Below are 24,636 nucleotides of genomic sequence, written 5' to 3'. Positions count from 1 at the left end.
GAAGAGGGCAGAGCCTGTACAACTCATGCCTCTGATACTCTGACAAAAATTAACAAAATATCTGTTTGGTTTTGATTATCATCTCTATCGCGGTCACGCTCACGTGACATTGCAGTTCTCATCATTAAAGTTAATTATTTGCATGTATTTTAAAGCCATAACAGTTTACACTTCTGATGTATGGTTTTCTAAATGCACACATCCGAAGCACGCGCACAGAAAGCTGTCTATCAGACACCGTGTCCTGCGAGTATTAAACTGATTTCTCTTACACGTCTTATTGTACTTATACTGTCAAAAACACACAACGTAAACAGAAGGGAATGAAAACGCCTGTGTATATTAGATATCTATTAAAGTGACAGCAGCGTAATATACAGTATCTACTGCTGTATATGCTGTTAATATGAATCAAACAACAAAAGAAAAACTGCTCTCGATTAAATAACTTTAATATAAATACATTTCTTACTTGAATGCTGATGTTAAATGTTCTGGCGAGGAGACAAACACGGCAGACAGTTCACTCATGGGAGGAGCTAAACTAATAGGACAGATTCCATCATGGGCAGGGCTTCCCTACTCTATCGTTAGAGTATAGGGGAAATCTGGAACCACTCGTTTGGAGAAACGGTTTATGATTTATGGGGACTATTTAAAAAAAAAAAAAAAGGAGTGGATGGATTATTACTATTATAGGCTGGTTGTTTATACACTGTGGACACACATCTGTGTTGAAACACTTAAAAGTGAATTTTGCATAATAGGTCCCATTTAAGATGTGTATCTACTACATCCTTAAGGTGCAAACACCAGGGGCCTGTACCATGATGGTAGTTGAGCAAACTCAGGGTTATAGGATTAGTTTCGAGTTGACAAAACCAAACCACTCCAATCCAGCTTTGTTGGTACCATGATACTGATCATCAGCTTTCTCTGTCAACTCAGGCTTTGATCCTGAGTTTGTGGAGCGCGTGCACACGAATGCGTGACATCAGTGGTGAACAGCCAATCACATGCCTTGCAACAGAGAGAAACTCTGATTCACTTCTCACGAGAGAGCCAGCGTGATTCAAAACTCTTTTGCTGAAGGTTAAGAGATTGAAGAAAATGAAGAATTTAAATGCATTTACACTAAAGAAAATACTTGTCCACGAAAGAGGAAAAATAAAAGAAATGATCTTGCTCTATTAGTGCAAGTGAAACTTGTGAAGTTAGTTTATATAGTTGCTTGATAATATATAGCAAGAGACTCAAACATGTAAGGTCACATGTAGTCATTTTTAAAGAGTTATCTATTGATTTTACAGCTTATTTATATTACATATGATCTGTATATATTAATATTCATTTAAATTCATTGCTTAATAATAACTGTTAAACTAAAATTGTTTGTGTGTAATGGATTAATAATAATATAGATCATATAATAATTATATAAATCATAAAATAATTCTAATTATCATTAAAGCCAAACAATTTCATCTTTAAATATTAGTTTATACTATATAGTGACCTTTAATTTGGAGGAAGTGAAACCGGGGTCGTGACTTTATTGGGTTGGATGTGTCAGTATCACTTTGCTCACATCTGATCGGTCCAATTTCGGTTTGAGATCTCTTATCCAGAACATAACCTGCCCCAGAGCAGGTTAGCTGTGGAGCGTAAGTTACTATGGTGATTAACACCGCTAAAAGCCAAGTCACTTTCATGGTACCTAAAACCCAGGATTGGCGCAAACTAATCTGAAACTTACCTGGCTAGCCAGTGAATCCGGCTTCATGGTACAGGCCCAAGCTCTACAACTCAATCATGAGTCATACTCCACTTCTCAACAGAACAACTCAACATTTGAATTGAATCAGTCTCTTTAAATGGAAATTCATTGGAAAAGCACTACAACCAAAACACAAACACACACCCAACAAGTCATGTTTTAGTAAAAGGTGGCACAGACTTTATTTTTTTTTTTAGATTTGCAGCACATTCTACAAAGACACCAGAGGGGACAGAGAGAAAGAAAGAGGTACGAGAACATGGAAGAGACCTGCCACAACGTTTTTTTTTTCTTTTTACAGAGAAGCTTTTATTCCCCCCCCCCCTCCCCCAAACTGTGGAGAGAAAGGCATCTAGAAAGATCCATCTAAAATGGTAAAAATGCTTACAAACAGACGTACAAAAGCGCCAGCAAGATTTAACGGATCCCAATGTCAATGGAGTACAAACGGACAATCCATCTCATGAAGTTTTACGAATCTGAAAATCGGGTTGAGAAAACTAGCACAAAAAAAAAAAAAAAAAAAAAAAATTCCCCCTCAGGAATGAATCCTTTTCCCACCCTGAATATCCCCATTTTTCAAATCAAAATAGATGTTCATCCTTTAAATAAAACTGCACCGATATTAAAACTTTAAAGAACTGAACTGAATATTTACACTTCCCCCAAAAGTCTCATCATCAAGAATACAAGAAAATGGAACAATAAATTCATTGGCAAAAAAAGAAAAAGAAAAATCATATATGATAACATTCTGCATGTTGCACAGACTAAGCATGCAGCTCTGGTAAGGCCAACAGCGGACATCACAGATGGGCTCCCCCTACTTACGAAACAGTACAATCAATAATGGAAAAATCGCGTGCAGAAAGAATATGTTAAAGAAATAAGAGGATCCACTTGCTTTTGAGAAAACTTTTCCCTCAAATATGTTGTTTAAAAAAATATTGTTGTTAGGAGAACTGGCAGGGAGCACATCTACCCAAGAAGCAGAGGAATGTAGGTTCTGAAAACAAGTTGAAGTGAATGGGTATGGCAGTTTGGCTTCGATCTCCACCCTCTAGAAGAACCGACCAGAGTACTGCTTCACGCTGAAAGAGGAAATGACATGGATGAAAACAGAGACAAAACCTCACAGTGCTGGGTCAGTTCAGCCAGCGGCCAAGTGATTTTTTAGTCTGAAAATGCTGTTACAATAAACAATATTAAACAAACTGTATGCATAGCATTATAATAAAATAAATACAGTATTCACAAAGCAGGAGTATATCATCTGTGCAGGAAAGATAATTAAACATGTTGATTTACTTTGAGCATTTCAAGGTTGTTTCCTGACCCCATTAGTATCTTTAAGGTGTACTCATACTAGCATGCAACAGGTATTAAAGTCAACATAAAACATCATTAAGGCCTGGGTATACTTCACTTTCCGCGCCCGGATGTGTCTCGCGCGCAGTCGTGTCCGCGCGTCTTTCAAAGTACACTCAACCGCGGATGCGTGCGGATGACTGAGTTCGACACATGCGCAGTACAGTTTTTTTCTATACTCTACCAGACATCATGTCATCAATGGGACATTTGCTGGGCAGGATCGGAGAAGTGTGCGGACGTCCGTGAGCTCTACGGATGATGAAAATTACCTATTTACATTTACTAACTAGGGATGGACATTTTTCAAAAATATTGTATTTGAACATTTGGGCTCATAAAAAAAAAAAAAAAAAAAAAAACGAATATTCAAATATTCATTTATTTAAATGACATTTAATGAGAAAAACACTATTTTTTAAATCATCAAGTTGTCACCATTTCTGAACAAGCTTACGATTAGGCAATAATATACACAATAAGCTTCCATTATATATGTTGAGGTTTTTAGCAGAAAACATTAAATAATATGTATAAACTAATATATATATATATAATATGCAGAGCAAACAGGAAAAAAATACTAAAAGCAGACTGCGGCAATTATTGTACAGAACGTAGGCAACATTATACACTCAAGAGTTGTCATATGGTTTTCGTGTTTATATTGTTTCACATGCTCATGTTGAGAAAAACAATAATATCCACATGCTCAGGTGAAAGTTGGCTCCACAGTTTGATAACAATAGGTAAGGCCGGCTGCAGAGAAAACACACTCCACTGACACAGATGTTGCAGGGACACAAAGATAACAGCTAAGTTTCTTACAGTGCTGTGTGTTTTCTGTTCTTAAATCTGTCTACCTTGATGAAAGTTAAAGGAAGCACCTGTCTCGAGATCATTTTGCTATCAGATAAGTTACCTTCTCGGCTCACTCGGGGGTACAGCTGCGCTTACCTGCAGTCATGAGTGCAGTGATGGACAGCTGTCTTTCCTCATTCAACTCGTGTTTGGATTTCAGCGATTTCTCATTTTGGTGGTGATATTATTATAACTCAGTTTCACTGATTAATTTGATCAAAAGTAATTCTGTTTTGTAAGATTATTTATTAAGATCATTCTGATCTAAGTAATTCCAAAGTTTGCCAGGCAGACAACAACGCTCTGTGATGAAATATAATCAACATGCTCCACAACGCCACCCAGTGCATTTAGTTTTAACTTTTGTGCTTGGGATTTATCATTGATTCACTGCATTTACGGCCAGATTGCCAGGATGACTAGTTTTAGATTACACAGAAAACACTATGTAAATAAATTTCATTTGACTGCCATCTAGCTGTTTTAAAACGCATGTAAACACCCTGTAAGAAATGCATCCAAATGAACTCAGATGAACCCAAAACTAGCCTAACTATACAGAGCTTCCTTAAAGGGATAGTTCACCCAAAAATGAAAATTATTCCATGATTAACTCACCCTCAAGCCATGCAATATGTATATGATTTTCTTTTTTCAGACAAATACAACCGGAGATATATTAAAAAAAAAAAAAAAAAAAATCCTTTTCCAAGCTATATAATGGCAGTGAATGGGGGGGGGACTCGAATTTGAAGCCAAAAAACGTGCATCCATCCAGCGTAAAAATACTCCACACTGCTGGATGTAGGAGTAGCGCAAGCTTAGATGCCTCTCGCAGTTCAAACAAATAGGACTGTGTAACAAACTCAAGCTCCTCTTCTCTTATATCGAAAACCTCTGACATTTCTCTTTAAACTTTATAGTTAATAATGTTTTAAATGTTATTTATATATATTTATATTTATATATTATATATATATATATATATATATATATATATATATATATATATATATATATTATATATATATACACAGTTATTTATATATACACTGGACTTTTATTAACCCCCTGAAGCCGTGTGTAGTACTTTTACGATGGATGGACTGATGGATAGATGCACTTTTTTTTTTGCTTCAAAATAGGGCCCCCCATTTACTGCCATTATTAAGCTTGGAGAAGCCAGGATATTTTTAAATATATCTCCGATTGTGTTCATCTGAAAGAAGATAGTCATATACACCTAGGATGGCTTGAGGGTGAGTAAATCATGGGATAATTTTCATTTTTGGGTGAACTAATCCTTTAAGTCAATTTTGAAGATATGTATCCCTAGCACAATTCAGGCTATAAATAAATAAATAAATAAACATTTTAACTCTAAGGCAGGACTAAAGCCACTATACTGAGTTATGATTTCTCCATTAACTATTAAGGCAAACTTTGTAAAAGGCTGCATTACTGACAACTGCAGCATGAACCAATGAATAAACAGCTGTTTGGCAATTGCTTAACCAATAGACCTTGATAAATGACATTAGCCGAAAAGTAAGGGTGCTCCGATTGAACGGCCGATAATAGTTCTATATAGTTTAATCAGTGGTTTCTATAAATGCCTATCAGATGACACAAAACACGCAAGACAATTTTTCTATGCGCAGCTAAAATGTCTTGACTATATTCAACGGTCTCGTCTGGCAGTTCTACCAGGTGTCTGAAAAAGACAATACATTTGCAACGCTATTATGGAGACATTGCAACGACAGCAGTCCTACAGCAATGACAGCAAGAAACTAGAGCTGTACGATTTTAGTGCATTTCTTTCTTCAAAGCGGTGCGCTTTCGTTCCTCCCTAAAAGCCCAAACTTAACGTCCAAATCAGCTAGATCAGTGACTGTCATTAAATGCAGTCTACCATTTGTCAATGACGCTCAGGATCTGTTAAAACCTCCGGCATCATCTTGCCAGTCATCTCTCCTTACTCTCTTGATTTGACAGTTGGGGGCGGTGCACACTGACTACCACAGCAAGCCTAGCGTTGACTCCTCCAGACTGTAAATCGGGGCAAAAGTCATGTAGTGTATTCCAGCCTTTAGTTTTGCTGTGATATTGAAATTGGTTTTGAGAATTGTGAAATTTCAATGGCATCTAAAATTTTGGTTTTGTAACAACCTTATTTCCAGCAAAAATAACTGTATATCATTATCATGAGATAAAGTTACTAAGATTTTGGTTATACCGTCCACCCCTAATGTGCACCTAGGAATCGCTCTCAGTAATACCACATCAATTAAGAAGAGTAAAACAGGGTCAATTTCGATTTCATGCTGACTTTAAATTTAACAAAATTACTTATTACTGAATACCCATGCAATAGATAATACGAGTGTGAATAATAAGAGCGTTTCATTTGCATGAGATCATCATTGCATGTTACAGACAGGAGCCAGTTTTTCATTTTGCATTAGAAAGCAGTTACGCTAGCATGTAACAGCAGAAAGGCTGGTTTACGTTCTGTTTGTCCATGCTGAATTAACAAACGTTACAGCAGAGACACTTCAAATCAGCTTGATTTCAGACAGAGTATAAACCAGCAAAGACATGGTCAGATGAGTGTACAGATGTTAGTCAGAGTAGGTTAAACTGGCAGGCCTCTTCAGTTAAGGTGGGTGAAATGTGTTTGAGGGTAGGGGCAGATGATGCTGGGCCTGTGCTGTAGGGCAGACTGTGATTTGTTGTCACTTCATCTAACTAACAACAACAAAATCACAAGTCTTCCACACAGAAGCAAGCCAGCGTTTACTCCACTCTCCTGGGTCCCATTCATTTGCCCCTCTGTAAATTATGTTTGGATTCTATCCCAAATGGAACTAATAAAACAAACCCTTTTGTACACATTTCACAAAAGGAAAAAAAATATGAAAGGTCAGGCAAAGAGAAGTGCATGAAACAGCAGTCAAATGTATATGAAGCACAAAGCAAGTGTGTAGAACTACTGAAAATACATTTTAGTTCCACATACAAACGCAAAAAGAGACAGGCAATTTGGATTAGCATTTCAGAACCTGATAGGGTTATAGGGTATAGGGGCTTTCACACAGGTTAGTTATAGGAACTCCGTTACAGGAACTAGCCATCAGGGCAGTCCCCTAGGGCCGTTTTCCTGGATGCATTCGCACCGCCAGTAGAAACTCTGAAGTGACGTAAACCATCACAACGTCCTGCTACTCTGGTTGTTGTGCGGGACTTGTATTTGACGCCGCTGAGAACGCCAGATTCTGAGCACACAGTCTTCCAATTCTCCGTCATCATTAGACTAACAATCTGTTCAACAGTCCTATCTAATACTCTATTAGATAGACCAGTTAAACAAAGAAAGTAAACAGTATTTTAGTATTATAATGTTTGTCGTGTGGTTGATGCCCAATGGATTTGGATTTCCTCCTTAGCTTAGTTGAGAAGTGCCTAGACTTCACCGTCGGTCCATCTATCGCTGTTTTCCATATTTGTGGAGTTAGTTTGTGGAATAAGTATACGTAAACTGTGCATTTACACAGCTTTTTAAAAATGGCGGATGCCAGCATTTCGTATGGCATGCGTTTGGCCAATCAACTTACATTTTCATCACTGGTAGTTCCAATTGTGCTGGGTTAGACCCTACTCTGATGTAGGTGCTAATTTAGTCCCCCAAAAGGCGTTCCTATAACTAAAATCGTTCCCAGTTCCTGCGGTGCGAACACGCCAAAAAGCGGGTACTTCCGCCAATAGTTATAGGAACTATGAAAACATTCCTCCGGTGCGAAAGCCCCTCATTTTCACCCTAACAAAATACAAGACTTAGAATACTTAGGAAAAAAAGATTTGTTTGGTTGTTAAGTGTAAGTGTTAAGTGTGTTCAAACCAGGTTTGACAAGATAAAGCAGATGAAAATCGATTTTTTATGTGCTAACTAGCCTTGGAAATAGAGATCTGGTTCCTATTCAGAAGCAGTCTATAAGGATTGTTATTGTTAAGTAGAATCAGAACCCACACTGAAATCTCATTAGTCCAAAATCCCATTCTGATTGGCTATGATTTAGTACAGCATTTTTGTTGTTTCATTGAGCACAGAAAAGTTGCTGGAAACCTGTCGCACCTGGTCCAGACACATGACGGTTAGGTGTCAGGATGGGGTTGTGGAGTGCAGGAATATGTGATAGACTTGCCTGTTCTGTAGTAGATACTGGGCATTCTGAATCTGGTCCTGTGTGCCTGTGATGGTAATAATCCGGTCCTCTGAGCCCTCCAGAGGCTCATCGATTTTGATAGAAGCTCCTGACTCATGACGGATCTGCTTGATCCTCTGTCCGCCTTTCCCAATGATTGAGCCGGCCAGCTAGAACAAGAGTTGGGCAAAGCTTTAGTAAGTACGATTCAGGGATATTATGGTATGCTAAAAACAAATGATTTGAAATATCTGTTAAATTAAATAAATATTTGCCATTCCACTAAAAACCAAGCTAAAAACTGGTTGAAAACTAACTGAAACAACAACAATAAATAGTTATTTTTTAAAAGGCAGTATTCTGGGTGTGAATTAGGGCTGGGTATAGACCTTTATCATAGTACGCATGTCATCACATCTGGCTCCGATTAGTAGCGGAATTGAATTTCTGCCTGCGTTGTTAATGGATAATCACCAATTTTGCCAAGAAAATAAAACTTAGTTGAACTTGACAATAAATGTATTATGTAGCCTTATGTGATACCCTAGCATGTATGTGTCTTCTATGATTTTAATGTGCAACATTATCTGAGCGATCCAATTATCAGGGCTACTCGTTATGAGATGAATAAAGATCTGCACACTGTTCAAGTTGATACCAGAGGAATAGTTGTTTTAATTTTATTTTTCTTATTGTTGCTGCATATTCATTATGATTAATCTCCAATTTTGTCTACAATATACTGCAATGTGATTATTGCACTCAAACTTTGAGGTCTCATTTAAGATGATTTTTCAATAATCAACTCTGGGCTGGAAATATTCCTTTATTATTCCTTTATAACTTTTCCACTAATACTTGATTGTATTGGAAAGTAAAGTAAATGCATAAAACAATGCAAACATTATCATGAATAAAAATTACTAAAACAGAAATTTAAAAAATTAAAAAAAAAATAAAATAAACGAAGCAATTCCAATAGGGTCCTCGTATCATCGGTGGTCTGGCCCTAGTTAAAGCTATATATATATATATATATATATATATATATATATATATATATATATATATATATATATATATATATATATATATATATATATATATATATATATATATATATAAAAAATTTATGAATAAATGATTAAATATGGTAACAATATATAAATAATACTAAAATGACACTGGAGCTTAAGTGTGGGCAAATCAGACATCATTTCCCAATACCACCTGCTTGGCTTACTATTTCCACTCACTTATGTGTACCTCCAAATAAAATGCAAAAACTCACAAAAACAAAAACCAAAAATTAATTATAGTTATATAATAATATATTATAGTTATATTAATTATAGTATGAATAGTATGAAAACACAAACTATAATAACCTTGCATGTTTTACCATTTTTACAAATGTTTCATTTTACACTCACATCTTTAGGGATGGTCACTTGTGTTGTAATAACAGGCCCACCAATGTCGCTGTAAGAACCTCGACCACCTGATGACACAAACATCTTACTGTGATTCAGCCATTTCATAGTTATATGTAGGCCTCTCATTCACACTCTTATACAAGCATAATTAAAATATATAATTCATATTCCATTATCACAGTAACTGACACACTCACCAGATTGGAAGGGCTCCCAAGAAGAATTATTGTCTTCAGATGAAAAAAGAAAAGAAAAGATGGAAAAGGTGATCAAGATATCAGAGCTACGACAGTGAAGGATAAAGAGAGAGAAAAGCAGGAAACACTACGCTATCAAGAGGAGTGCAGTGCTCCGTTTGACTGGAGGTAACCTTGAGCTAGTGTGTGTGAGTATGTGTGAAGCTGAAAAACACTCACCATATCCACCTCCACTCTGTGTACAACGATGGGGGAAAAATAAACATGGAGTCAATTCAGAGAGCACAAGTATACATTCAAAGCACATTCTACATGGATAACTGATTCTTCAAGCTCCCAATCTGACATGTCTATTTAAAATTAAAGCAATATAAACCACTCAAGACCATGCAATACAGTAATTTTACCACGCTTAACCCAAAAATTAAAATTATGCCATGATTTACTCACCCTCAAACCATCCTAGGTGTATATGACTATCTTCTTTCAGACGAACACAATCAGAGTGATATTTATTTTCATTATTTTCATTTTTGGGTGAACTAACCCTTTAATAAAAGCCTTCTGAAGCGAAGCGATGGGTTTTTGTAACAAAAATATCCATATTTAAAACTTTATAACCCATCGCTTCACTTCAGAAGGCCGTTATTAATCCCCTAGAGCCATATGGATTGCTTTTATGATGGATGAATGCACTTATTTGGCTTGGAAGAGCCAGGATATATTTTAATATAACTCAGATTGTGTTCGTCTGAAAGAAGATAGTCATATACACCTAGGATGGCTTGAGGGTGGGTAAATCATGGGATAATTTTCATTTTGGGGTGAACTATCCCTTTTAAATTGGTTTCAGGTCACTGCTTCACCACACACCTAACACTCCTTACCACTGTACAATACTTATAAGGCCTGGGTTCAAGGGGCATATTACTTTTTAAAAACTGTGGCAACAGCAATATGACGTAAGATACTAGGGATCAATAAATCATTAAACATTTTCATTGCATTGTGACATTTTCATGACAATTAAGCACAATTACCCTAATTTTCATTTACAAATTTTTCACAATATTTAATTCACTGCATTACAATTTCTTTTAAATATAATTACTATATTACGGTAGTGAGCCCACTGAACAATGAAAATGGAAGGAATAAGCTATGGTATTAGGAATCAAAGGAGGAAAATGTATTAGTTTGTCATGAATTTGCCAGAATGCCAAAAACCTTAATAGTTCTTAAACAGCCTTTTTTATTGCAAAATAGAATTAATGTATTATTAAAACAGCAATTTATAACTATTCTAAAGAATTTATTACATAATTGATATTATAGACGATTGATAGATCATTGATAAAATTATATTATAGAAACAAGACCTGGATGCATTTTTTTGGTCCAGCTGAGCATATTGGCTATATTACAGCAGCTTCGAATGTACCTCATCCAATTAGAGTCTAAACTATCAGTTAGTACAGCAGAATTCAACATGCATGTTCTGATCCTCTATGTGGACAACGACAGGCTTGCCATCTTCCAAAATGCTCAACTCACTCAGAGCCCAAAGTTCATTGGCGAGTGTGATGGCTTTCACCTACGTATTTAACTGCTCCTTGGTAACCAAGGCAACAAGTGATTCAAAAATCTGTTGCCAAGCAACAGCAGGCCAAACCAGTGCACTAGGCATAAGAGCTTCACATATGCATCTATTACACTGTCACTTCAGAGAGAAAGAACAAGCTATTCCACTTTATTCTGAAAGTGCCCATTAATGAAAGGAAAAAGACTTTCCTTCACAATTATAGATGATCATCAAGTAATGAGTCTCAGTATATGTTGCAAAAATACAAATTCACATGCAAATTTTTATTTATCCTCACCATGCTCTCGTAGCGGTCTCCAGGTCGCCCCCTTCGGTCACTGCTTACAGGAAAAGAGACATGCTTAATTTGATATGCTTGTAGAGGGCATGCAACTTAAATCTCTGAAATAGCCCAACATCCTGAGAGGCCAAAAGCTATATATAAATAAAAACCCACAGAAAACTAGAAATAACACAAAAATTACATAAATGTTTAAATTTAAAAGGCTGTCATTTGATTAAAATTTTAATTGAATAAAAGCACTATCATTTTAACACATTGCTAAGAGAGCATATTCACTAGGAACGAGACTTCCTAAAGTCATTTTTACAGAAAATGTTCACAATGTGCATGTCAATTATTTTTTTCTTTTCAACCAATATGATTTATCAGCTTTTAGACCACACATAACAAACCCAACTTGAGTCCTCAGGAGTCCTTAATTATGCTTTCTCCTTTTATGTTGGTTTGCAAAGATGTAGTGTGCCAATAAATTTTACTTCTTTTCAGGTCAACAGTATTCATTTCACATCATGTGTAAAGTTTTGCATTTTGCGCCTTTCTTTCTTTCGCTCTTAGTGTAAATAGGCTGTAGGGCAGTTAAATGTACTGCTTTTGTGGTTACTTACTTTGGTCTGTCGTCCATATTGCTGTGATAGCTCTGGTGGGAAAATCGATCACCTCTGAAAACAAAAATGGCGTAATAAGTTATTCTGGTATGATTCATGATATACAAAATAGGACAGAGAACTCACAGAAGCTGCATTGATTCCCTCATCTACATTACATTGCAAACTGCATTGATTTCCTCATTAACAATATCAATGGTAATCAATTAAAACACAAAAGCTGTGGGAAAGATAATAAAAGGCACCTAATTGCATTAAAACATTTAAAAAAAATAAATAAAAAAAATTAAATGAACATGGGGGGCTTCCTGCACTTGAATCTGGACAAAAACAACAACAGCAATAATAAAAACAAGATATTATAATAATAATAATAATAATAATAATAAAAGATAAATTATAGCTCTCTAATAACAATAATAAATTACAGTTCTAATTATTATCACTATAATGATGCCCTTGTTGCAAATATAAAAACATGTAGGTTATAGAAAACACTGCAATGCACAATGAGCAACATTCTCTACATACCCTCCTCTAGGCGGTGGTGGTGGGGGCAGAGGCAGATTTCGGGCCCTACTGCCCCCACGTCCTCCTCTCCCTGGTGGGGGTGGAGGTGGTCCGCGGCGTGGGCTCATATCATCATAATCTCTTCTGGAAGGGGGCATGGGACGACCACCACGGCCAGGAGGCATGCGATCAAACCCTCCCCGGCCTCGCATCGGGAACCCACCCATAGGCCGTCGCCCTCTCTCTTCATACATCATGGTAAAGCCGCCATAGTCATATGTCTCATCATAAAAGTTTGGGTCATAGGGCTGTGCTCGACCTTTAATAGGAGCCTAGAGATAACACAGGACAAATAAGCTTTATTTATTAAGCAAAGTGTTTACATTATCTAATTAGACTCTGGATGTTGCTAAAATGCCAAATGAGAAGAAAAAAATATATATATTATTTGGTTATTTTGTTTTAAAGTGCATCTCTGTCATCTTCTCACCTCTGAAATCAGCTCCAGAATGACCTTGATGCACTCAACCACACGCTCAGGTTTACCCCCGACTAACACTACACGGTCAGTGGAGTGGGGGCAGCATTCCTGGAAGAGCTTGATTGTAGTCTGGGTATTCTTAAAATTAATACAATTTCTCATCAGAGAAATGCATTTTTTTGGTTAAGCTGATATAAATATGTTAAGATTCCTGGTTCCTAACTCTATTATTTTAAGACATGTGGTATTTTTAGCACTGTGCTTACCTCCCTCAGTTCCTTGATCTTGGCACCTTTGACTCCGATAATGCCTCCAGCCAAACTCTGATGAATCAGCAGACGCAGCTCACAGTCAAAGTCAGTCCCGCTATAGTGCTGATACTGCCAAATATACCAAAAAAAAAAAAAAAAAAATATTTAAGGACACGTGCAAACCAAAATACATATTTTTTTTAACAGTTTATATATTTTTAGTACTGTATACAAACAGTATAGCTTTCCAATTTGTAACAGAACATTGTATAAAGTTGGACTTAAAAATTTAAGTTATTGAAAATAAAACTGAAAATGTCCAAATCATATGCTTTTGGAACAATGCATCAACTTTTAGAGTAGACTAGCGTACAGATGGTCTCAAAGTTAACAGATATGGACTTAAGACCTTCGATACTGGGTTTGGTATGCTCACCTCCTCCAGTGTAGGGATGATCTTCAGCAGAATCTCACCAATGGTCTCTATATCTGCACTCACACTCAGGATACTATAGCAGCACATCAAGTGAAATGAAAGACAAAAGCAAAACAAACGGATACAAAACTTTAGATCCTGAGCCCTGCTGCATACCACAAAGCAATGAAGTAGGGGGAAATAACACTTTGAACCAAAAGAAAGTAAATTAAAAAGAGGACTGCTGAACACATGTTTTAAGTCTTCCAACACTGGACTGAGATACGGGCAATTGACATGCACTCAGTTCTCGTTCATTCAATTAATACAGGCCTTGAAGAGATGGGCGACAGTGGAAGGGGCTGAGACTGAACAGGCACTGTATGGCTACACGAGCCGAGAGAGAATGAGAAAGAGCAAGACAGGCCTGCTTATCACTATCCCACCACCAGATCATTTGGGAGAAGAAATTAAAAAAAATAAATAAATAAAAATAAAGTCTTTTGCAATTCACTCTATGGTGCCATCAGCACGTCACATTCTCTCAACGACGAGAGAAACCAAACCAAAAACTAACAGAAGCAGCAAAAGAACAAGGCGAAGGGGAAGGGAAGAATGAGAGATTTTTGCAGATTAAGAACCTGAACATATGTGGGCAAAGAGAGAAAAAACAAGGGGAAGGAAATGCAGCACCAGAGAAAAATCAAAGACAACAGTGATGAGTGACAGAGGGCCGCGCCACAGCACTAGCTCAGAATCATGGACAGTGATGTTGTGAACAGTGAGGGAGGGGGGCTCAGGGGTTGGGGGCAACAAGGACAGAGCGAAAAAGAGATGGGCTTTTCCACAGTTCACTGTCGGCATCATCAACAATGAAAAGAATCATCCAAACTAGGGCTGGGCAGTATAATGATGCATAGGATGCAATAAATTTTGATAGATATTTTGTTGTATTATGGCAGCTATATTTGAATGCATTAATGTGACTGTTTTAAATTACCGCAAAAAGCAAGGAGTATTGCAAAAATACTAGTGATGCACTGAAATGAATTAGTTCGCAAATCATCAAAACTGAAATTAAAGTTCTCATTTAGCCGAGAACCAAACCTGAAAATAAATGTTGCTGTAATTACATTTTGGTAATTGGTAACTCTTTATGCTTTTCAGGGTGTCATGTTCTCAGGTGATAAATTAAACCAGCCGTAGTAAGGTTTGCAGTGAAGCCGCTACTCTATAGAATCATTTTGGTTGCATCTGAGAAGTGCTGATTAAACGTCACTGTTTCGTTCAATGATTTCAGCCCCCCAAAACTGTTTTGGCCAAAACTGAAAATTTAATTTTTTGCTGTTTTAGCCAAATATTTTTGATTGTCAACATTTTGGTGCATTACAATAAAATACAAAGTAGGACAACTGTGACATTTAGTGATGCAACTTCTAAAATTAATACTGAATTCAACTGAAGCGTGGTCACAGGTGTGCCTTTTTTATAAATCTGAACGCAGATTATCCAATCAGATTTTATTATTGGTTTTATAATATTAGTTTTATTGTTTTAAGTCATTCGTTTTACCAATGTTAAAGCTGTTTTTGCTATCAGACTTAATCATTTGTTATGAATAACCTGATATTTTGGTTTGTATCTATTATGTTCCAAATAAAAAGAGAAATATATAAGGTACCTTTAGCTTAAAACACATACATCATGGTTATTTAAAACATTTTTTTGTTGAATGTGCACCAAAATAACATTATGGTCATACCGCCCACCCCTAATCCACACATTTAGCAGAGACTAATATGAGTGCAGTCTCTCTCCATCTGAGCCAGGAGAAGTGATTGATTACATACAATTTTGTGCAACAAAGAAAGTTCGCAAATTATATTCAAAGACTTAATGGGGGTGTTGGGGGAGGAGAGAAGACATATATATTTAAATATACAAAAAAATACAAATTAAGAAAGAAAAAAAAAAAAAGAAAAAAAAAAAGTCAAATGGAACAATACACGTTTCTTAAAGGGGGGGGGGGAGAGACTATATGTGTGAAAATGTTAAAATGAAACAGAAGGCAGGTTATCAAAGACATGTGTTCTCTTTCTAATCAGGCAGTGAGGCAATAACTGGTGGGACATACCGCTCTGGGCCACTGCTGTCTGGGACTGATACACTGGCATTGTACTGCATTGGTCGTGGAGGTTGGCATTGGGCAAGGGCATTCAATCACATGATGTCAAGTAAGGTGCCCGTTTAAGGAGGGGCACGTTTATGGGCGGGGCCAACCGGGGTGTCAGGTGGGCGGGCGGGCGATCAGGGGCGGAGGTTGGGCCAACATCAAGGTGGGCAACGCAGGAGGGGCAAGTCGATCCAGTACATGGGCAACGGAGGAAGGTGGCCAAAAACAAAAAAAAAGTAAAGGAGAGGGAAGAGGGGGAGAAGGAATACATTTTTAATTGAATACAAGGCTTTACTCATTAATCTACTGTCCATTTTTCTTTTTCTTTTTTTGAAGAGACTTGGCAAAGAATGCACAAGAAACAGGGCTGGACAGATCTGAAGACACTTAAATGTAGAACCACTGGGCAACAGTGGTTCATACAGGACTATGGGTCAGCTCAAGAGTCAAGACATCTGTAATTGGGTTTTCGAAGTGGAGGAGAGTGAAAGAGAATGCCTTCAACAATATAAAGTTGAGAAGTACTTCCCCTTTAATACACAATGTCAAAGACTCACAAAATAGCCCCATTTCAGAGAGCTTGTCTGTCCAAATGAGCCAACCTATAGCTACAAAACGGAAGATCTGCCCTCAGGATCAAATGCATAAATATTTGGAGGATTTTAATGGGATTTTAATGGACGGATTGGTGTCATGAGTTTTGATTTGTGGGATTTCAAATCCGACTGATTTGTGTTTTTGGCTGATAAAGCTGAAATGCTCATGAAAACAACTGTTGGTCAAAGGATGTTGTCAGAAGTCTTGTTAATACTTGACCATTAGAGAACATTGTTTAAAAGTTCATGATAAGCATGCAGCATTGTCTTAATACTCACATCTGTGCGCAAGGCTTTAATGTTCTTGCCTCCCTTTCCAATCACAGCCCCTGCATTCTGAAAACACAAAATTACACTGTTAAAATGTCATCTATATTGAAGAAATGGAAAAGAAAAGTGCATGTACGGCTTTACTCACTTTGCTCTGGAGAAGCACCCTGAGTTCCACCATTTCATCTGCGTTGCGAGAGCGTTTGAATGCCTGTTCCTCATCCATGTCCTCAGCAGGGCGCTTGCCTGAGGGAACACAAATCTGGCATTTGAGCCTCAACAACAATTAAGACATTCCTGTTTATCAAACTGCTCGTTCTGAGAAAGTGCCACAATGGAATTCAAAACATAACCAGACACAAGTGGATGAAGTTCTCAAAAAAATTGAGGACCTATTTAAAGCAGTTTAACAAATAACTGCCTTTTATTTAGGTTAAAGTCCAAATGTATAAATGGAGTCCAAAGGAGACCACCAAAGAAAAATGTTTGGATTTAGCATTTTTAGAATTCAACAACATTCATATACACATGTTGTGCTGAAAGCTAAAGCTTTTGGGCCAAGTGCAAGAGTCAGGTTCTGGAAGTAAAATCCCATTCATTTTCTCCATAGGGGAATTGATTTTTATTGATAACTTATAAATCTTTAAAGACAGACCTTCTGTGAGCTCCGGAGTTGTTAATCTATGGTATATGCTTTTGTTGAATTCATCACTCCGCAATTTCAACTTAACTCTCACCAAATGAACATTTTAGTGCCCACCCACTCCCATTAAGCACTGCAAATAACACAGCGCCAGTCTCCATTATATGTGTGTGTGTGCATTGTCAAAATCTGCTAAGGGGTAATAATGGAACAATAGTTTTAACAAGTGATTATTTACAGGATCTGCATTTTCATGGGTTTAAATAAAAGATTTTTGTTATAAAGAGACAATAAAAACAACTGTGGGCATCAAAACCAGTCCTTTCCTGGTTAAAGAAAAAAAAAAATTACCTGTCAAGCTCCCGAATCTATGCTTATTAGAGTCAATTATGTATTTATTGTACTTTATTGTCTCTGACAGACAGCATGTTGAAGCCATCCTTTTTAATTTGATTGTCATTCGAAATGCTTCATGGGATTGTAGTTCTTTTCCTTGTTAAAGTTGTTAAGTACACAATCTTGTACCTTTGTCTTTTTGTCAAATTTTAGTTGGTTGGTTTGGTTCCTGACTTTTAACTCTTTAATAGGGATGTGCACAAGTACTCAGACATGACCGCGACTATCGATCATGAAAACGATGATCGCCTTGACTTTAGAATTTTTTTTTTTTTTTTTTTGTCTGATTGGTTATTGCGGCATTTTGGGCAGTATCTGAGGTCTAATTGGTTAGCATTAGGACAGCATCCCATCCAGACCGGCAAAATAAAGTGAAACCTTGGATTTGAAGGCGTGCAGTAATGCCTGGAATCACTTTGATCATGAAAATACAGTAAAGTGCAAGATGTGCAGCACCAATCTGCTATATAAATAACATTATTGGAGCAGTCGTGGTCTAATGGTTAGAGAGTCAGACTGGTAACCCGAAGGTTGCGGGTTCGATTCTCAATACCGACAGGAAATGTACATCACACCTGGGCATCACAGCAAAAAAGAAATGGTTGCCCACTGCTCCGTGTGTATGTGTGTGTGTGTGTGTGTACACTACTCACTACTCCTAATGTGTGTGCACTAACTTGGATGGGTTAAATGCAGGGGACAAATTCCGAGTATGGGTTACCATACTTAACCTTCACATGTCACTTTCACTTTCACTTATAATGAGAACACTATTGTAATAAAATGTTGTAAATTCTTTGCGCTTTTGTTGCCCTTGTTTCAGCGTTGGTTTTACAGGAAGAGCGCATCCAGAGCACGGTCAAGTTCCTGTGCGCATTCACGTCCTTTTGTGCAGATGTAAGTTGTAGTATTCCTTTTATGTTGTATAGCCTATATCTGATTAATCTCATATAGGATGCATTTGGTTGAGTTTATTAACACGCTAGCAAAGCGCTCCAGTTTACCGGTGTTCATTCACTTTTCAGCTTCACTTATTCACCAATCCGCTGTTTCTTTTAGATGTTTTTATTTTTATTTTTTTTCGAAAACATTGCTGCATTATTGATAATCTAGCAATTATTTTTCTAGTCATATTTTAATAGACATATTTTCATGTCATATTTTTATTTGTCAACATTAATTTTTGTAAGTGTTTTGATTAAAATATTTTCATTATCGCCATGACGAACATGCCTCGCCCCCAAGTACTTGTTTTTGAGACCCTATCAGTACTCGAAATGAGGAAAAAAAAAAAAAGAAAAAACGCCCATCCCTACTCTTTAACAAAAAAAAAAACTATTGGACAAATGCATCCAAAACCAAGACCACAGAAAAAGTGGGCGGGCCCTGTTGCACTATATTCAAAGACTATACATTACCGTTAGTGTCAATGTTACTGAAAGTGATCTCTTCTTCCTGCTGCTCAATTTTTGTCTCCATTGTCTTCAGCCAGCAGTCAAAATGGAATAGGCTGTCCTCGACGGGTAACTCTAAGAGACAGTGTGTTGAGTGTTAAAGCAATGAAGAAAATACACCGTTTTTAAAGTCAACATGAAATCAAAAATATCGTAATTTAATTAATACTAGGGATGCACGATATATTGGCCACCATATCGGTATCGGACGATAAATGTCCATTTTTAATGTTATCATTATCGCCCCAATAGGAAAATCTGGCCGATATATTAAAGCCGATAAACAATGAATTATTTCCTCCAGATGAGACACTTTAGGTGCACACTCTTCGCATAATGATTTTGAATTTCTTGAAATATGATTTAAATCACTTCGAAAAGGAAAATACAGTTAAGTGCAACATGTGTAGTGCAAATCTGTCATATATGCTACATAAAATTATAACGAGAACACTACTGTACAAGAATGCTGTGAATTCTTTGTTTGCCTGTGTTTTAGCACATTGTTACGGGATAAGCACATCCACAACAGCATTACACCTTCATGACTAGCACAGTTCGCTTGTGCATTCGCAGCCTTTTGTTTTGTGCAATTGTAAGTTGTACTATTGTTTATTTTGTGCATAATAACTATGATTGGGACTGTCATATTAAATAACATTTATAATAAGAACACTATTGTAATAAAACATGAATTCTTCGGGTTTAGTTGACGTTTCAATGCGTTATTACGGGAAGAGTGCATCAACAACAGGAGTTACACATTCTGACTAGCATGTAACTTCATTTGTTAAGTTTACTTGTGCATTTGTGTCATTTTGTGCAGATACAAGTTGTAATATTATGTTTATGTTGGATAAATATCTGATATCTTATGTAGGATGCGTTTCATTGAGTTAATTAACCCGCTAACAAAGTGCTTCAGTTTATCAGTGTTCATTCAGCTTTTCAGCAACAGCGCACGCAGCTAAGTGCTGATATTTGAAATGGCAGCTAATATTAATTTTAGGTGTTTCTTTTTCAAAAACACTGATGCATTATTAATAATAACTAGCAATAATAAAATAGTTTTACTATTGTCCGTGCGTAGGCTATTTTATTTATGGCACATGCATTTTGAATCTTTACTTATTTTGTCCATCAGAAGTGTGCTTTCACTTTAATTGAGCGTCAGCAGCGTAACAAAAATAGACTCGGCGCGAAACCCCCGCTTCACTGCTGCTCACGCGACGCTCCTGCTCATGTGCTGCTCCTGGTGTGAATGCACTCATTGGTTAACATGCATGCCGAAAAAAATATGCGCTGCTCACACACCGCTCATGCTTGCAGTGTGAAACCGCCGTATACACAAGTAATGTCGTCCAATGTCTTGTTTGCATTATTTAGCCATTATTTTATTTCTCTGTAAGGCAATGAATTTTTTTTTTTTTTTTTGAAAAAGAAAGTTGGCCATAGGAGTTTAAAATTACCTTTGAATGTTAAGGAATCTTGCACAGGTTCAAACTAAGCTACTGAATTGTATATGCTTGTATATGTTTGTAAGTGCTTGGGACAAGGAATTTAATGGTGAAAATGGTGAACAAATTATATAAAAATTTGGATTTAGATTTAATGGCCAATATATCCGGTTATCAGATTTCAAATATAAATAATTATCCTTATTGGCCAAAATTTTCATATCCATGCATCCCTAATGAATACACTTTCCTTTGTCAAATTGTTAACGATTTATCAATAAATTCACAATTGTTCATCAAAATGTAATAGCTTGCTCCATATCTGAAATGACTTTTAGCTGATGTCAACGAGGCTTTATATTTCTCAACACCTCCATCCATCAGTCAGTGGTTCTGATTTATATGGCGATCCAACGCGGTAACAGAATCGTACAAAAAGTAAGCGAAAGTCCTTTAAATCAAGCATTGAAATGTACTGATTATTTGAAGAACTACATATGCCCAACAAAATGCAAAATTATTAACATGATGTAGACTGAACAGGAGCGAATTTATGATGAATTTATGCTACAATACAGGGGCGTTTGGACTGGACTAATGGTCTTTGACATCAACATCAGAAAATACAGGAAGTGCTTTCTCTTGCATTGCAAAAGATAAGCCTGTTTATTCTTTCATCTTAACTATACATAATAACACGGTTAGTTTAATTTATTATTTGCATATAACACCACTATTTCCCAGAATAAACCAGTGACCAACCAGTTGAAAACCACTGACACAGAGAAAACTTTTTTCCCACAATCCAATAATTTCCAGATTAATAAAATCAAGTCCTGTTCTACAGTTTTATCCTGTTCACTCTGAAATATGTCATATTAGAGAGACAAAAAAGTCTGTGTTTGTAACCATGGAACAGGGATAGTATTAGATAACAATACTATGGTACTGAATATAACCATTTTCATGCACAATGGTATTTACATGATAATGTAAAGAATACCATGGAATTACTACGGTGTATATCTACAAAAATGGTAATATATCTTGCCACTTTTCTGTTTTTCTTCTTGTCTGATATAATACAAACATGTTAAGCACACGGTTACTTTAAAAAGCAAATTCAAAATACAAACAAAAACAAGGTATACAAGAAAAAACGCAATAGAAACATACAAGACCATTTAAACGCATAGTGCGTTTTTACCGATCAAAAAATTGGGACCTGACATTAACTAACATTCACACTGGTTATAAGGACTAGTTTAGGGTTGTGTCAAGGCCCAGTGTTTCAAAATGGTGCGCATGTAGCATTTAGCCTGCTAGCCTTACTGTTACAGTTATCATAACAGTACAAGCATTCATTAATTGACAACACAGCTGCATTTTACTGAACTTCACAAGAAAAATACGTGTCAATTTTGCGGACTATAACGAGAACATCTGTCTGAAAATTTTAAATAAACGTCCTATTTTTTGCACTTACGACCAATGGGCACAAAATGGCTTGCAAAGTGACAACACAGGATTTGGTTGGTCCATTTACTTTACTTAATTATAAACAGTTTGTTTCTGCGTGCAAGACTCTGCTTTGTTTAAATAGTAGGGGGAATTATTGTCTGATGACTGTTGCGTCTGACCAGCAGGAAACTCTCCATTTTGAGAAATGCTTATCTTAGCAAGCTAGCAGGCTAATTTATAGCACGGCGACGTATATAATGGTCTAATTAACGCTCGACATTTCTGTTATTTATTATTGCCGGAAATAACAGTAAAACTGTCAACGAAAGTGCCTTTGTAGTAATATGATTCAAAATATTTAACAAACCTGCAGGCAGCCCTTCCGTCACACCAATTTTCGCCCGAAATTTCTGCGCCTTCTACCTTGATTTCATTGTAGGTTTACATGCATTTTTTTAGCTTCGTGATTGGCTATACCGGAACTCAAACGCGCAGCTGTATTGGTTAAAAACACTGTCAATATAAAAGCTAAGAATCTAATTGGGTAACGAGGCTGTCAGCCTTGCAATATTGCCCCGCCCCTTAGTATTTGCTTTCATTAGAGGCTATCGTCATAGCAACTGAGAAGCGCTGTCGTTATCCTGCGTTTAACAGCTTGGTATCATTTATCATAAATGAAAAAAGAAAATTTGTTTCAATTATCGTTTGTGCTCGCAAATTTACTGTTGATAAAGGTTCACTCTCTCGTGTCTTTCGCATTGGACTGGTTTGGTGTACACTGCATTGTAAAAAAATAATAGGCTACAAAACTGTAGTAAAACTGATATAGCCTCCTAAGACCCATGATTTTTTTTTTTTGTATTTTTTCATGTCATTAAATTGTTTAAAGCATAAAAAACAAATTGGGGAAAAAAATGAAAAATGATATTTTATTCATATGTTATGCTATGTCCTCATAAGTGGACACCAGGACTCAGTTGTTTAAAAAATAAAATGACATGAAATGACATGTATAGGCAAAAACAATTGGATTTTTTTTTTTTTTTTTTTTTTCATTCACCAATCAATTTTTAGGTTTCAGGATTTTTTTTAACCAAACATTGTTTAAAGATGATTCTCAACTATATGAAAGATATAACACAATGAACTGATATACCATTTTACTTTATGCAATATGTAAAATGGCCATACATGGGTTTTCCCATTCAATGCAATGTATCTATACACTGTATCTAATTTGCATATTAATGTGTTCTTGTAGCAAGATATAATGAAAAAAGACGTGCAATAATGGGAGTAATAGTTGGCAACATTTTCAGAATAATATCTAATATTTCATAATAATATTAATATGTAATTTCTTTCCCTATTCACTTCTAAATCTTGTCTTCTAAAATGACTGATAAACATGATTTAAGTCCTGGTGTCCTCTACAGTGGACATGTATGAAATCAATGCCCTGTTTTGTAACAGAATGTCATAATTTTCTGAGATGTTGATTTATAACAAACAATTTGAAAATTAGTCAGATTTAAATGATAATTACAAAATATTATCATATTTCCATAAAAGAGTGCTAAATTTGATCATTCAGTCATTTTAAAGACCAAAGAGAAGTTGTTGTCCTGGTGAAACCTCCAAACATTTGGTATCTCTGAAAAGTCCTGAATGTGTTCTTTATAGGGCACATCAAGACATAAAGGGTTAGTTCACCCAAAAATGAAAATAATGTAATTTACTCACTCTCATGTCGTTCTACACCCGTAAGGCCTTCAGAACACAAATTAAGATATTTGATTAAATCTGATGGCTCAGTGAGGCCTGCATTCACAGCAATGGTACTTCCTTTCCCAAGATCCATAAAGGTACTAAAAACATATTTAAAACAGTTCATGCATGATCAGTAGTTCTACCTTAATATTATAAAGCGATGAGAATATATATATATATATATATATATTTTTGCCAAAAAAAAACAAAATAACAATCACTGATTCAATTCGTAAAGCTCCGAAGCAGTGTTTTGAAATCAGCCCATCACTATATTGTTGAAAAGTCATTATTTTGTTTTTTTGGCGAACAAAAAGTATTCTCGTCGCTTTATAATATTAAGGTAGAACTACTGAACTCGCATGAACTGTTTTAAATATGCTTTTAGTACCTTTATGGATCTTGAGAGAGGAATACCATTGCT

At 36.3% G+C, this 24,636-nt stretch overlaps 1 protein-coding gene across 5 annotated transcripts; it reads right to left on the bottom strand.

The window, feature by feature from the left end:
• Positions 1 to 1,934: 1,934 nt before the first annotated feature.
• hnrpkl (heterogeneous nuclear ribonucleoprotein K, like) lies at positions 1,935 to 22,955 on the bottom strand. Of its 5 annotated transcripts, none has more exons than XM_051893950.1 (16): positions 22,810 to 22,955; positions 19,489 to 19,599; positions 17,180 to 17,277; positions 17,041 to 17,097; positions 16,127 to 16,170; positions 14,014 to 14,086; positions 13,593 to 13,706; positions 13,336 to 13,464; positions 12,867 to 13,177; positions 12,336 to 12,389; positions 11,725 to 11,767; positions 10,064 to 10,079; positions 9,845 to 9,877; positions 9,645 to 9,712; positions 8,212 to 8,381; positions 1,935 to 2,868 (listed from the first exon to the last, which is right to left on the bottom strand). In XM_051893950.1, exons 2-16 carry the CDS (start codon positions 19,547 to 19,549, stop codon positions 2,838 to 2,840), a joined length of 1,302 nt encoding a protein of 433 aa, XP_051749910.1. In that variant the 5' UTR covers positions 19,550 to 19,599; positions 22,810 to 22,955; the 3' UTR covers positions 1,935 to 2,837. The 5 variants fall into 5 exon arrangements, with proteins under 5 accessions (XP_051749910.1, XP_051749911.1, XP_051749912.1 ...); XM_051893951.1 differs by having other exon boundaries at positions 11,725 to 11,764; XM_051893952.1 differs by lacking the exon at positions 9,845 to 9,877.
• Between the last annotated feature and the right edge of the window lie 1,681 nt (positions 22,956 to 24,636).

This window comes from Ctenopharyngodon idella, chromosome 5 (genome assembly GCF_019924925.1).
Source record: "Ctenopharyngodon idella isolate HZGC_01 chromosome 5, HZGC01, whole genome shotgun sequence".
In the NCBI taxonomy this organism is placed as follows: Eukaryota; Metazoa; Chordata; class Actinopteri; order Cypriniformes; family Xenocyprididae; genus Ctenopharyngodon; species Ctenopharyngodon idella.
The sequence above is the reverse complement of the archived record's forward strand: the minus strand, read 5'-3'. Positions and strand labels throughout refer to the sequence as shown.